At 38.7% G+C, this 17,549-nt stretch overlaps 1 protein-coding gene and 1 long non-coding RNA gene across 3 annotated transcripts in view; one reads left to right on the plus strand and one right to left on the minus strand.

Annotated features, from left to right (window-relative positions):
• Positions 1–191: 191 nt before the first annotated feature.
• LOC139620588 (putative helicase mov-10-B.1) lies at positions 192–10,186 on the minus strand. Of its 2 annotated transcripts, none has more exons than XM_071476280.1 (22): positions 10,029–10,186; positions 8,700–8,881; positions 7,743–7,836; positions 7,207–7,354; positions 6,303–6,525; positions 5,989–6,075; positions 5,507–5,669; positions 5,230–5,384; positions 4,603–4,770; positions 4,259–4,365; positions 3,949–4,148; positions 3,563–3,666; positions 2,743–2,840; positions 2,555–2,653; positions 2,204–2,309; positions 1,998–2,115; positions 1,689–1,880; positions 1,197–1,265; positions 984–1,109; positions 624–712; positions 434–529; positions 192–304 (listed from the first exon to the last, which is right to left on the minus strand). In XM_071476280.1, the coding sequence occupies exons 2-21, from the start codon at positions 8,864–8,866 to the stop codon at positions 445–447; spliced, it is 2,598 nt and encodes an 865-aa protein (XP_071332381.1). In that variant the 5' UTR covers positions 8,867–8,881; positions 10,029–10,186; the 3' UTR covers positions 192–304; positions 434–444. The 2 variants fall into 2 exon arrangements, with proteins under 2 accessions (XP_071332381.1, XP_071332380.1); XM_071476279.1 differs by having other exon boundaries at positions 3,949–4,172.
• LOC139620596 (uncharacterized) overlaps positions 8,904–17,549 on the plus strand; it is a 26,120-nt gene continuing 17,474 nt past the window's right edge. The window contains exons 1-2 of the long non-coding RNA XR_011690850.1: positions 8,904–9,852; positions 13,412–13,663. This is a non-coding gene — a long non-coding RNA (uncharacterized lncRNA). The remainder of the gene's footprint in view (positions 9,853–13,411; positions 13,664–17,549) is intronic.

The following is a 17,549-nucleotide window of genomic DNA, read 5'->3' on the forward strand; positions in this document are numbered from 1 at the left end:
ACTTATTCGAAGCATTATCATATAGTTATATCTAAATTAGTGAAGCATTTTTCTAAACTAAACATTGTGTTACAGAAAACATATGATTAATTCTATCTGTAATGTTTGTTTGTATAATACATCATAAGCTTTTAAATAGGCAGTTCGGTCTTGTGTCTGAGTGGAAAAGACAGTTGTGAGTGCACACTTAGTTGTTTCTCATCCAGCTCTTTATTTTTCACTCTTTTTGATGTTAAATAGCACAAGATCAGTGAGCTAGGTTTGTGGGTTCTGACAACAGGGATCCAGCTGATGTCACTCCTTGCTGTGAGGTGTAGTACAAAGGTGGACAGAAGAGGAGGAAAGAGAATCCACACTTAGTCTACAAGGCAATTTCCAGACAATAAAAAGACATGCAGTGTCAACTGTGTGAGTATGTGACTATGCTTTTTACCAAAGGGTCTATCAGTGTATCTTAGTCAGAGCATCTTCCTCTTCAGAGACTGTAATGCCACGGTAAGCCCCTTTTCTCAAGCAGTAATAGATAAACCTTAAAAAAAGAGGTCCGCCGTTAGCTATGTATTTGTGCAACCCAGTCTTCACCACTGAAAGAGTATTAGACTGATGAGCACTTATAGACTTACTTATTCCAGATATTGTCAGTTTTCAAGGCTCTCGGGTCTCCCACCACAATCAGTAGAGCTTGGGCACGGGTCATTGCCACGTTGAACCTCTGAGGAGACAATCTGAATTAGTGTGTATATATTAATGTTTGTTTGTGAATTGATCTACTGGTGCCACCATGCAGAGAATTAAATTTCCCCTCAGTTTTTTAAGTTACTTTTTGGGCATCTTTTGCCTTTATTACAGCTGCAGTGAGAAAGAGACAGGAAAGTTGCAAGTGTTTGCAATAAGGAGCTTATAATAAGTAGTATCTGATTTATTGTTGCTATCCACACAAATATATTGCTACTGAGTTATTGGGCTCGTGTAATGTTTATCACCTTCTCGTTAGAAACAAAGCCTAAAGTGAACCGTTCCTTGTGCGCAGTCAGTTTGGGATTGCTGCGTGCTGTAGACACCAGAATCACATTGAACTCTTTTCCCTGAAACTGCTCCACTGAACCAACCTATGAAAACATAAATGCAAAGTTTGTTAAGTACAGTTCCAAAATCTCTCTCAAACATGTTCCCAAACAGCCAGGATATCTTCATACTGGAATGTTTTCCAAGTTTTCCTTCCTGAGATCTTTGTCCATCTGAAGGGCATACTGGATTTTCTCCACCTGTCAGGACAAAAACACGGGACAATGTGAACAGAAGTACTTTTATTACATGAGGCATTCATCATTACAGTGTTTGAAAAACCATCAGACTCTTAAGTAACAATCACTTAAGCAATATTGTATTGTATTGATGAAGATGATACCCATTCAATATTGTTAAAGTTGCTCACCCAGCATGTATGGCAGGAGTGTCTCTTTAGTATCTGGTTCCCTGATCCCACCTGATCCCTGTTTTTCTAGGTTTTGAAAAAGTCTTACAAATACAAACCAAAATGTTTTCTAATGCAAAAAAATAATTGACCGTCCATGCCATTTAAGGTGTCCTGTCACTGGATTTATATATATTTTTAATAATGTCAATCTAAACGAAAAAATATCCAGGTCTATTAGTATATCCATGGATTACTGTAATTATATACTCACTTGTTTTCTGTACGGGGAAATGATGCCAATTTCTCCTGATTGAATTTTAGTCACACCCTTTTTGTGAAGATGGTCTAGGATGGATTTCAAGTATTCCTTCAACACCTCCACCTCTGCTAGGTTGTAAACAGAGGGACTATTGGCATCACGTTCATTAATACCTGCCACTCCATGGAAGATCAAAGGGAAATCCTGAGACAGAGAGAGAGATGAGAATAGGGCAGAGAGAGAGAATTGCATATGCCTGTGTATTTGATTGTGTGTGTGTGTGTGTGATTGTGTATATGTGTGTGTGGCCATCTATATTACTTTCTTGGGCAGGTGTTCCCATTGGCAGTATGAACAACATTTCTCTTTTTGAGCATATGGCTGAAGTTCTCCTTTATAAAAGAGCTCATTGGGAATTTTGAGAATTTCGGGATGAGACCTGAGAGAATGAGGAGGAAAAGAAGTAAACTTAAAAGTGACACTGTGAGACAACAAAGCAACAAAGTTAGGTATCAAAAATACCACACCTATAGTTCCTCAGTAACTTGGTGACAAAGCGGTTGTTGAAGCCGTGTACCTCATGTGACTTATACAGGCTGATGTCCCTCATCAGACGCTCCAACAAGGACACGCCTACACAAAGTAAAAACCTTCAAAGTCTCTTACATATGTCATTATGAACATCTGATGAGTTATTGGCTCAACAATTCTTTCACTTATATTTTCATTAATATTTTCAGATTTTGCATTAAATAAACCTTTGATTTACCAAGAACTTGATGTATCATTGAAACTAGAAACTGTTATCTATGGTTCAGAAATTTCACACGCCCTATTAGAGTTTCCATAGTGTATACACCTTAAAACACAGTGCTCACCCATGCCATGTCTCTTTGCCATTCTGGATGTGATGATGGGGCCTAACTGTTTAGGATCTCCAGCCAGCACTAACTGGCATGTCTCTGGTTTTAGTAAACCTATGGGGCAATAACAAATAACAAGGCATAGAAGACAAAAACTCTGAGTATCAAACATTAAGAGCACACTTTATACACTAGATTGTCACCTGCTATGGGGATGATACACTCTGTTTCTGCAGCCTGACCTGCCTCATCCACAAAGATGTAAGTGTAATGACCTGGAGGAATCCCTCCTGTCACTAGCCTGAAGAGAGAGAGAGAGAGAGATTTTCCACCATTGTGGCAGGTTTCGATACGAGTAAGATATTTTTATTTAGCGTACAGCACAGGGTATAAACTCCAACTTGTACTTATTTATTGGATTGCATGAGTGTAATGTAAAAACAGAAGCACTTTGATAACAACTGCACAAATCGAGATTCTCAGTTTTCATATTAGAGGACACTGGAAGTGCTGTGAATCGCCTAGACATTAATGTCTATACAGTAACTGTGTGACTGTAAATAGGGAATCACATGTTCACATTAAAAAAATACTACTTCACAGACACAAAGAAGGTTGCATTAACTTGACAGTTCTATTTTAGTGTAGCTGAAGATGTAATTCAGAAAACATTTAACAGATAAAAAGTACACTCAACATAATGATAAAATTATTATGTTCATTATCCATGTTGGCTATAGCTCAGTATCTGCATGTGTTAGCTGAGAGAAAAACTGTCTTTGTCATTTGTTGAATCAAAGCTACTCTATGTATGTATGTATGTCAGCATGCACATTACCACAATAACTGCAACTGGCACACATAATTGGGATTTTAATGTTATTAATCACATCTGCTCTTCTCCTGCTGTGACATGTCAAAGAGAGTTATACCAAGTGAAAAACAAATTTTTCTGTGAGTTTATTAATATTATGGACATTCAAATGCAAATAGTATTGCACTGCACTGCATTAGCCACTGTACCTTCCAGCAGTTAGTAGGGTGGTGACCATGATTTTATACTTCATCAGCTTCACTTTGGGAGGAATCATAAGCTTGTTTGTGAGCCGATCCAGGTTGCACCATAACTACAGAAAACAACCATGCACACACAGACACACACACATATATGTATAATATAATACATTACATAGTACAGTACATATAGACATGAAATGAAAACAAAAAGGAAGATTGATCGCACTAAACTAGACATATAATACTACATTCACAATCACATGGTCTTAAACAGCCCTAGACAGAAACTGTAAATGTGACTTCTTAACAAATACTCTGTTTTGTTGTATTTGTGCAAATTTCTATCTCTGTTAATTTTTGAGGTACTGGGTCAAAACAAGAAGAGTGCAGACCTTTAAATTTTGGGGAATTTTTCCCACAGGGTAGTGGAGGGCATACAAGCGATACAACTTGTGGTTGTCTATCGTTCCCTCCAGGATCTTCTCGCAGAGGTGATCAGTTGCACTGTTGGAGGGAGCGCAGGCCAGGATGGTGCATGAGGGCTGGGTTTTTATTAACTGCTTGATGGCTTCCACCAAAGTCTCAGTTTTGCCTGACAAATACATGTAAAAATACACTATTCTAAGTGTAAATGTAAATAAAATAAATTATATTTAAACATCACAGTTAATTCACACACACACATGCATGCATGTGCAGTACCTGTGCCAGGTGGACCAAATAACAGGTAAGGGGCAGGTTTTGCAGTACCAGCTACAATGTGTTGAATAGCCTTGCACTGCTCCGGGTTGTTCTTCAGCGCTAACAGCCTAATGACAGTGAGACATAGGTGCAGAGAATTAATATCAGAGCTGAGTCACAGTTGACAGAGTCAATGTTTACATGCAGGTGTATTTACATGTACAGGGAAAAAATAATTTTAGGTACAGATGAGATAAAAGGCACATAGATGTACAGAAGATGTAGAAGATGTAAGTATGACCATGTCTGTATCTCTATATGTTTTGAATGATTCCCCTGGATTCATGACCTTGAGGTAGTCTGACCTGTGTAGCTGTGAATGGTGGGAAGAAAGTTGTCCAGTGGGGAACAGCACCTCCCTCAGTTTGTGCTTGTACACCAGGGCAGCTGCTCTGTGCTGCACACACAGGGGCGTACGGTTGATCACGAAGGTAACATTGAACCTCATGCTGTCCTTGAACTGACTCAGGAACCTGCATTCAAAATCATGTGTAGTCAATATGTGTGGTGAAAAGGACTGAACAAATTAACAAATATAATTGGTGAAAACTTCAAACAACATTCAAAACCAAGTACCCTAACCCATTTAATGGCATGTTTACACATTATTAGCAATAGTCCCCTTCCTTCCTATGATGCCTTTGAAGAGACACAAGTGTTGCTGGTATCTTCCTTTTTCTGACATTTCCCAGGGTCACAGGGTCAAAAACCCAGAGAAAAAGTGCAAATTTATTTCAGTCAAGCTTTAAACTTCAACTGTTAACTCAGACTAGAGCAATAGTGGTAGATAAGGTTTTCAGATAAATGACTGTGGAAAACTTTCTATGCCCACTTCTTTTATGTTGGATTTCTTACTGCTTAGGTTTCATCTTACTGTGTTTTATATAACTGAAAATTAAAATGTGCTAAAAATAACTTAATCTTGCTCTTACTCATCACTGAATTGCAGGTAGACCCACTTCGTTTCCACATGCTGGACCCAGCCTTTGTAAACTTTTTTTCCCAAAACTCCCAGTTGCTCTAAAGGAGTCACCAACACCTGGTTCCCAGACAGCTTCAATGGTGAGTTGCTAGCCACTTCTGCAATCTGATGACACAAAACATTTATGTGTAGCTTACTGTTTCCTTCTGAGTTGTGGAGGTGAGAGTTGCAGCCAGGGCAGCAACAGTTGTAAGTTTTTAGGTTTTACTGTGTGTGAGACGCATCACCTGTAAAACGAGAAGGTCTGGATTGTGTTTGTGTCTGAACATGTGCACATCCTTCTGCTTGTATTTTTCGATATCTGTCTTCAGCTGGAGCTCCTCAAGATGCAGTAGCAAATGGAACCTTTGGGCGTAGTTCATCCAGTTCAGAGTTTCCTTCTCCAGGTCCCTAAAGAGACCCCAGTGACATAAAAGGATTGGACAGGATTGCCTGTCTATTTAGCTTGAGAAGTTAACCTCTTCTTACTCACAGTGGAATGAGACTAGTTTAAAGGTGATCATTTTTGAGTGATTATTTTTCTTTACTTGAAGGTTTTATGTAATGTATTGTCCTGACATTTGTTTGGTTGTTAATGAATATGCACAATGTGCCACAAGTCTGAATCAAAACTTGAATTGGTTTACCTTAACAGACTGAGAAAAAATGAAATCTTGTACACATTAACATAGCCGTTTCACTGAAAGTGTGTGCAGTTGAAAATACATACATGTCTGATTTACTGAGGTATTTGATATCGTCAGCCATCGCATATTTCTTCAAAGGAACTTCAGACTTAAGCCACACCAATTCAACACTGGAGTGAAAAAACAAAAGAAAAAAAAAGCAAAGGACACTAATAAAATAGAAGACTCATAAATGTGACAGTTATTTCTAAAGTATCTGACAAAGGCCATGAGAGAAGGCATTGACAGACTCCAAAAAAAAAAAGGCGATATTGACTGGATGATTTCATAAACATTGGTATATAGCATATTCAACACACTAACATAAATAACATAACATGGTATTAATGTGTTATACCCGTCAGTAGGCGCGTGCTTCACAGTTTGGCTGGTATACAGTGAGTTTGTGGCTGTGGGGAGGAGCTCTTCATTAAAAGATGTCCGATGTATGACTTCTAAGAGGCGCATAATCTCAAATATATCTGAGGACTGCGGGTCTGTTTTAAACTTAAAGACCAGTAACTGTTCATAGAAGCCTGCATGTTCAGCGGAGAAATGGACCCTGATCTTATATGCCTCTCCTAGAAACAGTGTGGGACAAAAAAGATGAAGAAATTAGTTATATATTGCAGTAATTTTATTTTGCGAATAGCAGATTTTTTGAAAACTCTACTTTTGTCATTATTAAACAATATACATATACATTAAACACCACCTGAAATCACAATAACAGTCATAACTTTTGCCTTGCATATTGAATTCAGCAACCAGCATCAAATGTTTGCTACATAAGTGCAAAGCCTAACTTAACATATGAACACCTGGAGGAATTTGCAAAAGAGTAACGTGTCTCAACTGGATATAATGATGCTTACTCCAAATGGCAAGAAGTACTTCACTATGACTAGTCAATGAATCCTCATGTTTCTACTATGACTCATAGTTTTTGTATCTCATTATATAACAGTAATTGAATTCCCTTTTTGTTTGCCTGTTTTTTTTGTTTGTTTTTTAAAAATCTATTTTGATGTATACACATTGGTCAAGCCCTTGTTTTGGTTTCACTAAATGCTCGTGACAATGACTATGCAAAGTCACTACCCATGCTGTTTGTGTTCTTTCTCATTGTGTATCCAGAGTTATGACTGGTGTGCGTGATATGGGTTTTTCATTTGTCACTGGTACCAGTATCCATTAATCACTGACAACGTTATAAACCCTTCTGCTTGTGTGGTATATGAGTGCGTCTGTCTTCTTCATACCTGGTCCAAGGGTGTGTTGCTTGATAGTCTTGTTAAAGTATCCATAACGGTCACTGACAGTGAAAATTTTTTTCACAAGATCAGAAACCCAAAGAGTTAAATAAAGCGTACGGGCACTGGAGTTCTTCACAGTAAGTGGCACAATTCTCTGTAAGGCAGGAAACATGTTACATATGAGCTGTTAGTATTATCAGTGGGAGCCATGGGCAAACACATGTTGACACACAAACAAAAAGCCCTCTTACTTCCAACAATGACGATGATGCATGTTTTTAGACTCTTTAGAAAACTCTGCTTTGTGAAATTTACCTGGATACAATACAATAAGTAATGGCATTAAGTCAGTCAGATATTGTGTTTGTTATGGTGAAACCTAAATGTTAAGAAACAAAAATGAAATTAATCTGAACTATCTGCTTGTACTAATACTTAATGTAAATGTTTAAAATGATGTAGATATTAGTATTATTAATAACTTCACAGGTTCCTAATTTAGTTTAGTTCCTAGATTACTTATACCTCATAGTCTGTCTCACCGTGTTTTCTTGCACAATGAGGCAGATCTTCTCTTCCACTGACGCAGGGTCTGAGGTTACAGTGACATCATGTTGAGTGGGAGTTAGCCGAGCCCTGTGTTGTTGGACAACAACACACAACACAAAAACCTAGTTTTAAAATATTAAAATGTATTGAAATAATAAAAAAGTGGACTGAAAAACAGGTACTTGTGTTCATGTTTTGCTTTGATTACAGTGAATTTAGGGTGTACTGACACTATCTCTCTTGCCTTGGGTACTAAACCAAGCTGAGCTAAAGAAATACAAGCTGTTGAGGTAAAATCGGTATCTTATCTTATACTGATAAAGGTCAGCTGGCACATAGGAGGAGCACATGCACAATGAAGGCTGCAAAAGCAAACATTCAGGGTGGCACCTGTCTTCACAGCCCTTAACCACATCATGCAAAGGTTGGTTAGGCTGGTTAGGTTTGTGGGCTTTGCAGTATTTGTCTTAACTGTTATAAAAATCCCAGGTTGTAAGCAGTTACTTAGAGAAATTACAAAGTTTTTATTAGACACTGTGTGAATTTGAACACATTTTTTTTTTTAATTATTAGTTTATGTGGAAAAGAACTCATATCTGCTTTATAAAAAACAGTAAATATATATTCATAAAGGGAGGAATTCTAAAGAAAAAACTTGTCTAGCTGAATTCAATCATTGATATGTATGACATATTTACTTGGTTACGCAGAACTAAAAATGTAATTATTTTATTATTGATATGGTTTTTTGAAAATCAATGCTATCCTTCATTGAGGGTCATAAACAGAACAGCTTAGGATAGAGCTAGGATAAAACCAACCACATAACAATCATGTTCCAGTGCTGTGATGGTCTGCCCGTGACCACTTCAAATTTGTTAAGTAAAAGATTATTTGGTGATACCTTTCAGTCCGTCTGAGCTTTAGAGAGAAATTAGAGGCTTTCTTACCTGTATTGCTGAAATAATGTTGCCACTTTCAGTCGGGCTTGAATCTTTTGGCGGGCCTCCAGAGCCATCTGTGCTTCAAAGTTAAATGTGCTCTGTGGCTCATTCATGTTAGCAGATGTTCCTGTTCCTGTCTTCTGGAGAGACCATGCTGCAGGAATCATCATCATTTGGTCCTGATGGAACTAAAAGAAAGAACCAGTAATTATCATGAACACATTGTCTACAGTAGGAGTACACTAGCTCTGCCTGAATACACAATAAAGCAAGTATCACGTAGTTGTGGTAAAATCATAGTTGTTGTTGTTATAGCAAAATCCATTAGTCCTGCGTGCTGTCTTTAGCATTTCATCAGTCATTAGAAGGTTCTGACTTTTGATAGATTTGTATTTGATGCAAATTAACTCCTGCAAGCATCAAGCAGTCACTCCTCTTAAGAATTTTTTTCCCATAACAGCATACCTGACCCTTCTGTCAGTACACTTAACCCCAGAGCAAGTAACAGAAAATTATGAAACCTAATATTGAATAGGTAACAGCTACACACACATTCATTCATTGTTATTTTATAATACATTGTCAATTTAATGCCATAAGATTTATAGAATTACTGCTAGTCATGGTATCTCTTTGGCAGGTTCTCCGAGGTGCTCGGAACAACCTACCTGCCAAGTAGGGTACCTTCAAAAACTGCACAAGTGCACCGAGGAGAACTGGTGTTGTTTTAAAGACAGTTGGTGGTCACATCAAATAATTATCTGATTCCTGCATTGCCTTTTACTGCACATTATATCAAGTTAATTGATGAACAAAAACTGGATTGGACATCCCCATTTTAATTTTAGGGCCTCAAACCTTTGCACAGTACTGTAAATATAGGCCTAATGCTAAACTTAATATCTGGTATTAATATCATTATGGATATGGCTGACAGAAATACAGTGATACCTCATTAACAACAATCAATGTACACATTTTTCTGAAATCAGGTGGTTAGCCAACTAGTTGTTGCCACGTTTTTCCGCTAGGTGGCAGTGAAAGCTCTAGTTAGCTAGCTTAAGTATGGCAGCATTTGAACATGGCACGGATGAGGCAGCAAGAAACTGTCTTTAATAACCTCAGTAACTGTAAGAACACTTAATACCCGGGTGTAGCGGTAAGTGTAAGGCTATATGTGTAACCTTTGGTTAATATTTGTTAATTTCTAACATGCAAACTTTACTAACTAACCCCCCGAAACATTCCTAGCCAACCATCATATTATTCATAGGCTACAACTTTGCTTACATATATGGTAACTTAGCCATTAAGCTTAGATACATAGAAACTTACTTGATTTGCGGACAGCAGGGGGTTAGCGGCATGAGAAACTAAATGACTTTAAAGTTTAGTTTTGATTTGAAGAGAAACAGATTTCCGGTATGAGCGTATCCTAGTTACCGCAGGTCAACGCACTTTTAGGGAAGCAGCTTGGAGCATAGGCTGCGCGTTCATACCATTCATATGTATTATAAGTCTTATAATACATCCATGATTCATACCAAGGCGGTGGAAGGTTTTTTTTCACTCAGCTGAATATAACAGTGCAACAATGTAAAAATACTGTATCACAACACGACAGTAATTAACTTTTTTTTTTAATCTTTTTTTTTTAATCGATTAATCCTTGTTCTCTTATTAGAAAATATAAGAGAACAATATGGCAAATGCCTCTTATCATTTCCAGTATATAATTTTATAGTTCAAGGTGATGTCTTAAAATGTTTTGATCGACAGCCAGTCCAAAACCCAAAGGCAGTGAGTCTTGTCCACTAGCATAGATCAAGACCACCAGAAAGCCAGATAATATTCATATTTTAGAAGCTGGAACTCCTAAATTTTTTTTTACCATTTTTGCTTGAAAAGAACATGATTGTTTAGTTATCAAAAATAGTTGCAGATAATTTTTCTGCTGAATTGTTTTCAGCGAAATTAAGTCAAAAGTAAAGGTATCCTGTGACTGATGTGACTGATAAATAATTATATGTGGTCAGAATCAGGCCCTTATAAAGGGACACAAGATAAATTAGGTATTGATACTTTATTTAAGAAAAGGTAAAGTATTCCTTCCACCACCGGATCACATGTTTTTGACTGTGCATGTATATCAATTTCAGGGGAAAAAATGTGTTAAGTACAGCGTAGAAATAGTTCTATGTAAAATACTGTAAAAAATCTTGCACTTGTCATTACCACCGCTGAAAATTACATTGTCTTAGCACCATGGGGAAATAAGAATACATACAAAAATACATACGAAAGGACAGGAGACAGCAGCATTTACACTTATCTGAACTCTCTCTAATTTGCTCCTGAGCAGAGAGAGCTAGGATGGTGAATGGGTCTTTCTTTTTTTTTTTAAACATTTGAACTGTGTCCACTAGGGGGCAACACAGACTAATTTTTGCTCAGTATGTTTGAGCAGACACTGATGGCTGTCTTGGCTGTCCTTTTCTTATTTCTGATAAAAATTAATAAGTCTACAATTTTAACAAGCTGGACATTATAGTAGTCTGTATTATCTGTTTTGCCATTTTGTTGTGAGGTATCTTTTTTTCACTGCGGAGTTGCATGTTTTTTATAATATATTAGTATTCAAATTATTTTTTGTGTGATACATTTATTATATTTGTGAAATGTTGCCTGTTTATAAAGAGATCTTCAGGTACTGATATAACTGTTGTACTGCTGTCAGTGGTAAAATCATTGACTGATGAATTGAAAAAAATAATCAAATTTATTGATAATGTTAGTTGCAGCCCTACGTTATAATTTTAGATCATATTTAAGTTTTTCAAGGTCCAAGATTTCTTCATTGTCATTGCACAAAGTACAATCAAACTTACTGTGCAGAAATCTGCAAATAGATGCATGCAAATGGTAACAAAAAAGGGCAACAAACAGGGACTAAACTAGGTAAAACTGTGTTGTATGAAATGCTCAGTAGTTTCCCAGGAGAAGCACTAGAGGGTTTGGTAAGTCGTAATGCTGGCTGTGAGTTTCGTGATTAGAAAGGGTTAGTTTCTGTGTGTGTATCTGAGCGTAGGAGGTGTCCGATGATTATTCTGAAGAAAGTTTGGAAGTGGCCAAGTTGAGGATTAAAAGGACATGGGGTCGGATTTGTTTGACACAAAATCTTCAGAACAACCTGAGGTGTTTGTTTATCCTGATCAGTGTTAGTGTTGTGCATGTGTCTGTTTGTGTGTGTGTTTATGTCAGCCTCCTATCTGTCTGCCTATTTATGTTTGTGTTTGAAGCTGAATTCTGTCAGACCGCATGATGACTCAGCCGTCCAGATTGTCTTACTGTACCATCTGTCATCTCTGCGCCGACAGTGACTCAGTGATCATCTCGCTGTTCTGGCGGCCGTGACCCCACATGAGCCAGAGTCGGACCCAGACAGCAGAGTCAGATATTTCCTGCATGTGTGTGTCTGAGAGTGAGTGAGTGCCCCTGATAGCAGTGTGCATGTGTAACTGTTTATCAGACAACATGTCGATGTATTGTGTGTGTGTGTGTGTGTGTGTGTGTGTGTCAATGACCCAGAGAGACAGCAGGGCCAAGAAATGACTTAAACGGCCGCAGCTGCATTTCCATGGCAACAGGGTGTTTTAATGGAGGGACATTATGGGCTAGAGAGCAGGGTAATGACCGCTCTGGCCGTCGGAATGCCTTGATCTTATCACCATGGCGAGAGGGGATGCTCCCACTTTCTGATGGTCTAATAGCCCCTGCTCTAATAGACAGGCAGCCTGGGCCACTGAGGTCACCCGGAAACACAGGACCACCCCTCCCACGCACCCTCAAACACAAACCCACAACACTGCTTTGTGACAGGCGCTCACCTTAACTGTGTCCAGTTTTCTGCTGATGTTCTGCGTATCTGGTGAAAGGGTCTGTGCTGTTGCAACATTGCCTTTCTGACAAAAAGGCTGCATGTAGCGAGTATATTTGTGATGGAAAGGGCAGTTCGTCCAGGAGAAGAGAGGAAGAAACAAGGGAATGGATGAGGAGAGAGCAGAAGAGAGATAACAGTCTGTTGAAAACCTGTTTGTAGAAGAATGGCCTGTCACTGTTTTTGGCACCATCACACACTCTCGTACTCACATACCCTCCTGAATCTCACACAGCACGGCGGAGTGTATACACGGACAAATCCTATAAGTCCATTTGAATATCACAACAGTCTTCTTCTAATCTATTTGTTTGAAATTTGTGATGAATCGGCAGTTTTTCAGCAGAACCCAACACAGGCCTTATCCACACCTATTTGTTCATGTTAAGGGTTGAGTTATTTTTCAACACGAATGGTCGGATGCCAGTGGAGGAGTGTGTGTCTGTGTGTGAATGTTGCTTTTTATCTCACTCGATGAGTGAGTGGAGGTTGGCTGTAAGGCTATCTGTCCCTCTCAGACACCCAATCTGTCTCTGTCACTGTGCTTGCAGCCTGTGCACACACACACACAAACATATATTCTCACACACACATACATTGATGAACTGGCCTCCTCATCGGTAAAATTACCCTTGTAGGATGCCTTGTAGGATGAAATGACAATGAAAAAGTAACTGGGGCATTGTTTTACAGATGGATGTAGCTGTAATCAAATTAAGAATCCTTATCCAACTTCCTGTTATCAAAGTCTCTGTTTCCCTATCCCTCTCTGTTATGACAGGCAGACAGACAGTGCTCAGGGTGAGAGCTGCGTCTGTACTGAAGTGTCCCATTGAGTTTGGTGAAGTGGATTTATCTCCTACCATCCCTTCTCACATCTCACTGTCCTGGACCCAGACAAGACTGAGTGCCACACTCATCCCACCCTCCTCACACCAGAGAGGCCTCTCTCCTCTGGACTTAGTCCCACTCTCCAACCCCCTCAATCACAAAGTCCTCCTTGCAGTTGGCAGAGTGCTGCATGATGCTCAAGGTAATGATCATGTGTGTGACCACTGGACAGTTGATGGCGATGGTGATGATGGCCAAAGATATGTTGATCTCTTGGCTAAAGATCCTGCTATTTATAAGAGGAGTGTAAAGACATATTAGCGGAAAAATGAGGCATATATTCTGAATATTTGCCGTCAAACTTTGTACACATTTCATATAGATAGCATGTATGCAAAAATCTGCACATTTTCTTTCTCAGTGACTCCCAGCGAGGGCTACCTGTATCTCAAGATGCACTGCTGTTGTTGCCAGGGGGTGAATTGAAATACTGTGACTGCGGCTCAGGTGGTGTGAAAAGTAGAAATGTTTTGGCGGAAAAAAAACCAAAAAACTTGCATAAACATATTACATACACGATTAGGACAACACTAAATACACTGATCACCAACAAAATGCGGTCCAGCTCCAATAAGCACGCACACACAAAACTATTAACAATTTATATACAATTTTCTTTAAATTACATACAGATGAAAACTATATTAAAAAATATATTCGCAAGCAGCAATGTGTGAGGTCCTTGTCCATGGGCCAAACAAAAATACATATTTGAAACATTGCAACTGTCCAGCTCCACAATGCACACACATAGCTGCTATATACAGACAGTAAAACTAGTACATCAGATTAAACAAACAAGATTAAATAACTCATCAGGTTTTTTAATCGGGTTTATTTAATCTGTATAAAAACTGACATGCGTTTTACGGAGGATCTTCTTGTCGCCATGACATGGCCAGGCCACCTGCTGAGACATCAGGAAGATACTGCACGCAGCCAAGAAAGCGTCCGTCATATAACCCCCTGTAAAACCACACTGTCATTTTAAATAGTGAGCTTTAGAGGTGCTGGTCGGCAGACTTTGTTACCTTTTTTGCAGACCGAGGCCAGCTGTTCTCCTCTGTTCTCAGTCTGTATGCTAAGCTTAGGTAACTGCTTGTGGTAGCTTCACATTTACATTATAGAGATGAGAGTGATATTGATCTTCTCATCTAAGTATCGAGAAGAAAGCAAATAAGCCTAAATGTCAAAGCTTTAAAATCTTGTATTTTTTATTGTTTTCAGATTTTGTGCTGGTGAATGAAAGAAATGTGGACACAAGGGTGCATAAAGTACAAATTAATGTTGTATTCCAGAGAATTTTGATACACATAAACATTTGGCCAACACACACAAACAATGTTGACAGTGAAGATGTACAAACCTAAATACTTAATGCTAGAGCCATCCAGTGTAGCATACAAAGTGCGTCAGACCACATTTAGTGATGCATCTTTCTGTTTCTCTTTTAGGACAAATGGGCAAATTGCAGCATTTCATTTATTTGTGTTTGGGCAAGGACCCCACGCATAGCTGCTTTCAGTTATATTCTATGTAAAGTATAATCCCTGCAATGACTTTCTTGTTTATATTTTACATTGGTTCTAGAAAATAGTTTCTTTCTTAACCTCACTTTTTAAAGAGATAAAATACCAAATAACATTTATCATTTTTTTAAGTGACTGTGGAACTGGTTTCCCATGTTGTATTTCAGGGTTGGAGGCCATGACTGTGATGGACAGTCCTGGTGATGACATTTGTGTCTGTGTGTGTTTTGTGTGTAAAGTATCCTTAGATGTATATTTATGAGACTTAATTGTTTCTATAGCTTTTCCTGCGTGTATAGCTGTTTGTAGTTTTGTCAGGCGTGGTGTATTGTTGTGAAGTGGAATCATGTTTATTGATTTGTTTACCAGGAGTAGGAGGCTTTTCAAGCATAAACAGCTCTCTCTCTTTGTCTCTGTCTCTGTCTCCCTCACCCTCCCTTCCTTCATTTAAACTAAGGAAGGGAGGGTTAGAGAGTACTTTGCAGCAGCAGGATAGGTACATGCAGGGTGGCCATATTCTTAGATCCCCGAACCAATCCAAGACACAAACCCTGTTCAGCATTACCTTCCCTTACATCATATAACTCCATCAGATTACATGTTCCTCGTGCTGTTGTTGTTGTATGTGACTTGGGTCTCCGTGAGGTAAACAGCTGTTGGTGTGTGCTCTAGTGTCTGATAAACACATTAGACTGTTGTTTACTCTCCCCTAAACTATCCCAGTTCAAACACTTGATAGAGATGGAGCTCCAAGCCAATAATGAAGATGTGAGCATCCTTGTAGTACTGTGACTTGTGAGAGTAAAATCTTTACACACTCATGCACACAAGTACAAATATGCCTTTAAAGGAGCTATAGGTAAGTTTTTGCTATTGCCACCTAGCCAACGTTGGCATTAACAGCTGTTCATTTACCAGTCTAGAACAAATGTTTTGAGTTCAGCATCTAACTTCATTCCTTTACTCACCTAGAGCTGTCTCCAGCAGCTCTAGGTGAGTAATGCCAGTGTTGACTCTTGTTTTGCTTCTATTCCTATCATTTCTTTATAACACTGAAGTTAGCATGCTACTCAGTTGGCCTGGCCCCGCCCGACCATCTTGTCACTTTCTGATAGCAAGTCACTGTAGCATCCAGTTCTCCAAGTAGTGTAAGGAGCTCCAAGTAGCTCAGGGGGCGGATTATAACCTCTTGTGTTGTAAATGCAACAATGGCTGAAGCTCTTGACAAGGCCTATGTATGAGAGGAAACTCACACATAGGCTCTTTAAGTCATGTACTTTTTGACATGTATCATTACTGAGTAGCCAGGATGAAAACCATGTCCCAGGTATTTTCTATATTTTCCACCCTTTCTTTTACTCCTCTATACCTTTTTATTAAGGCATCCATAACGGAGAGCCTATAGAAATAGAATTTCATGAGCTAGTTTTAGTGCTTGTATATGCTATATGTATTTGAATAGTGGTGCGTGTCAGTAAGTAACTCTAAACATGCTCTTCCCTGCACAAGGAGTTTTGTGAGACCATGCAATGTATAAGAGCGATTTGTGTTTTTACACTATTTATGTGTGGACATTGATGTTCGCTTGTGTGACCTAGACTCTACATGGCACAGGAAAGCACAGGGGAGTTGGTGCTGCTACGTGCCCCCACACTGACTTAATGAGAGGAGCAGCTCTCCAGTCTGAGGTGAACACTGTCAGTAGGAGGGTGGGGACACAAAACAAGGTGTGGTGTGTCCTAGCTTTTATGGCAGACAGTGGGTATGATTAAAATAGCACATTTCCTTGAAACATTGTCACACCTGTGCCTGAAGTGTTTCTCTTGTGTCTGTAATTAGACAGATGGTTGATACTGCTACGTCTTACATGAGTGTTTATTTTTATTGAGAATATTAGTGCTTATTTTCAGAAGTGTGTCCTGTTCTATCCTTTTATAGGATCTTTATAGCCTGTTACACTACAGTCAATACAATTTCATATTAAAACATTTAAATGGTAAATTCTAAGATAGAAAAACATCAAGTTTGTTTGTCTACCTTTCATAATATGTATGTTGCATATAGCAGCTGGCTTAAATTTACCTCAGGTTTCATAATGAAAGCTCAAATCTGTGATAACAAAATCCAGGCATTAACAGCCTCAGCAGAACATCTCATTTTATTGACGTTGATTAGAATAAAATACTAGATATATGGGGTCAGTCTCCATATTTGGCTCATGTAGTATTAGTATTAACGCTGGGTTAAGCCTGTGTGAAAGCTCTATTATACTTGATTGAATTATCTCCTTACACAAAGTGGGAGGCCCGGGCATAAACAAGTCCCGCTGACCGGGGAGAGGGACAGATGAGTTTCCTTCTGTTGTTTTTGTTACACCAGCACTTTATTGTAAAACTGAAATGATATTGTTCCCGTGGCAGCTCTGTGTAAATGTTTTGTGAGCGGTATTCCTCCATTTCATGCCGAGCGCTTGCTCTGTTTACCACTGTTTACTGAGCG

This window comes from Trachinotus anak, unplaced genomic scaffold (genome assembly GCF_046630095.1).
Source record: "Trachinotus anak isolate AG129_WGS33_773 ecotype Australia unplaced genomic scaffold, CSIRO_AGI_Tana_v1 ptg000004l, whole genome shotgun sequence".
NCBI lineage: Eukaryota > Metazoa > Chordata > Actinopteri > Carangiformes > Carangidae > Trachinotus > Trachinotus anak.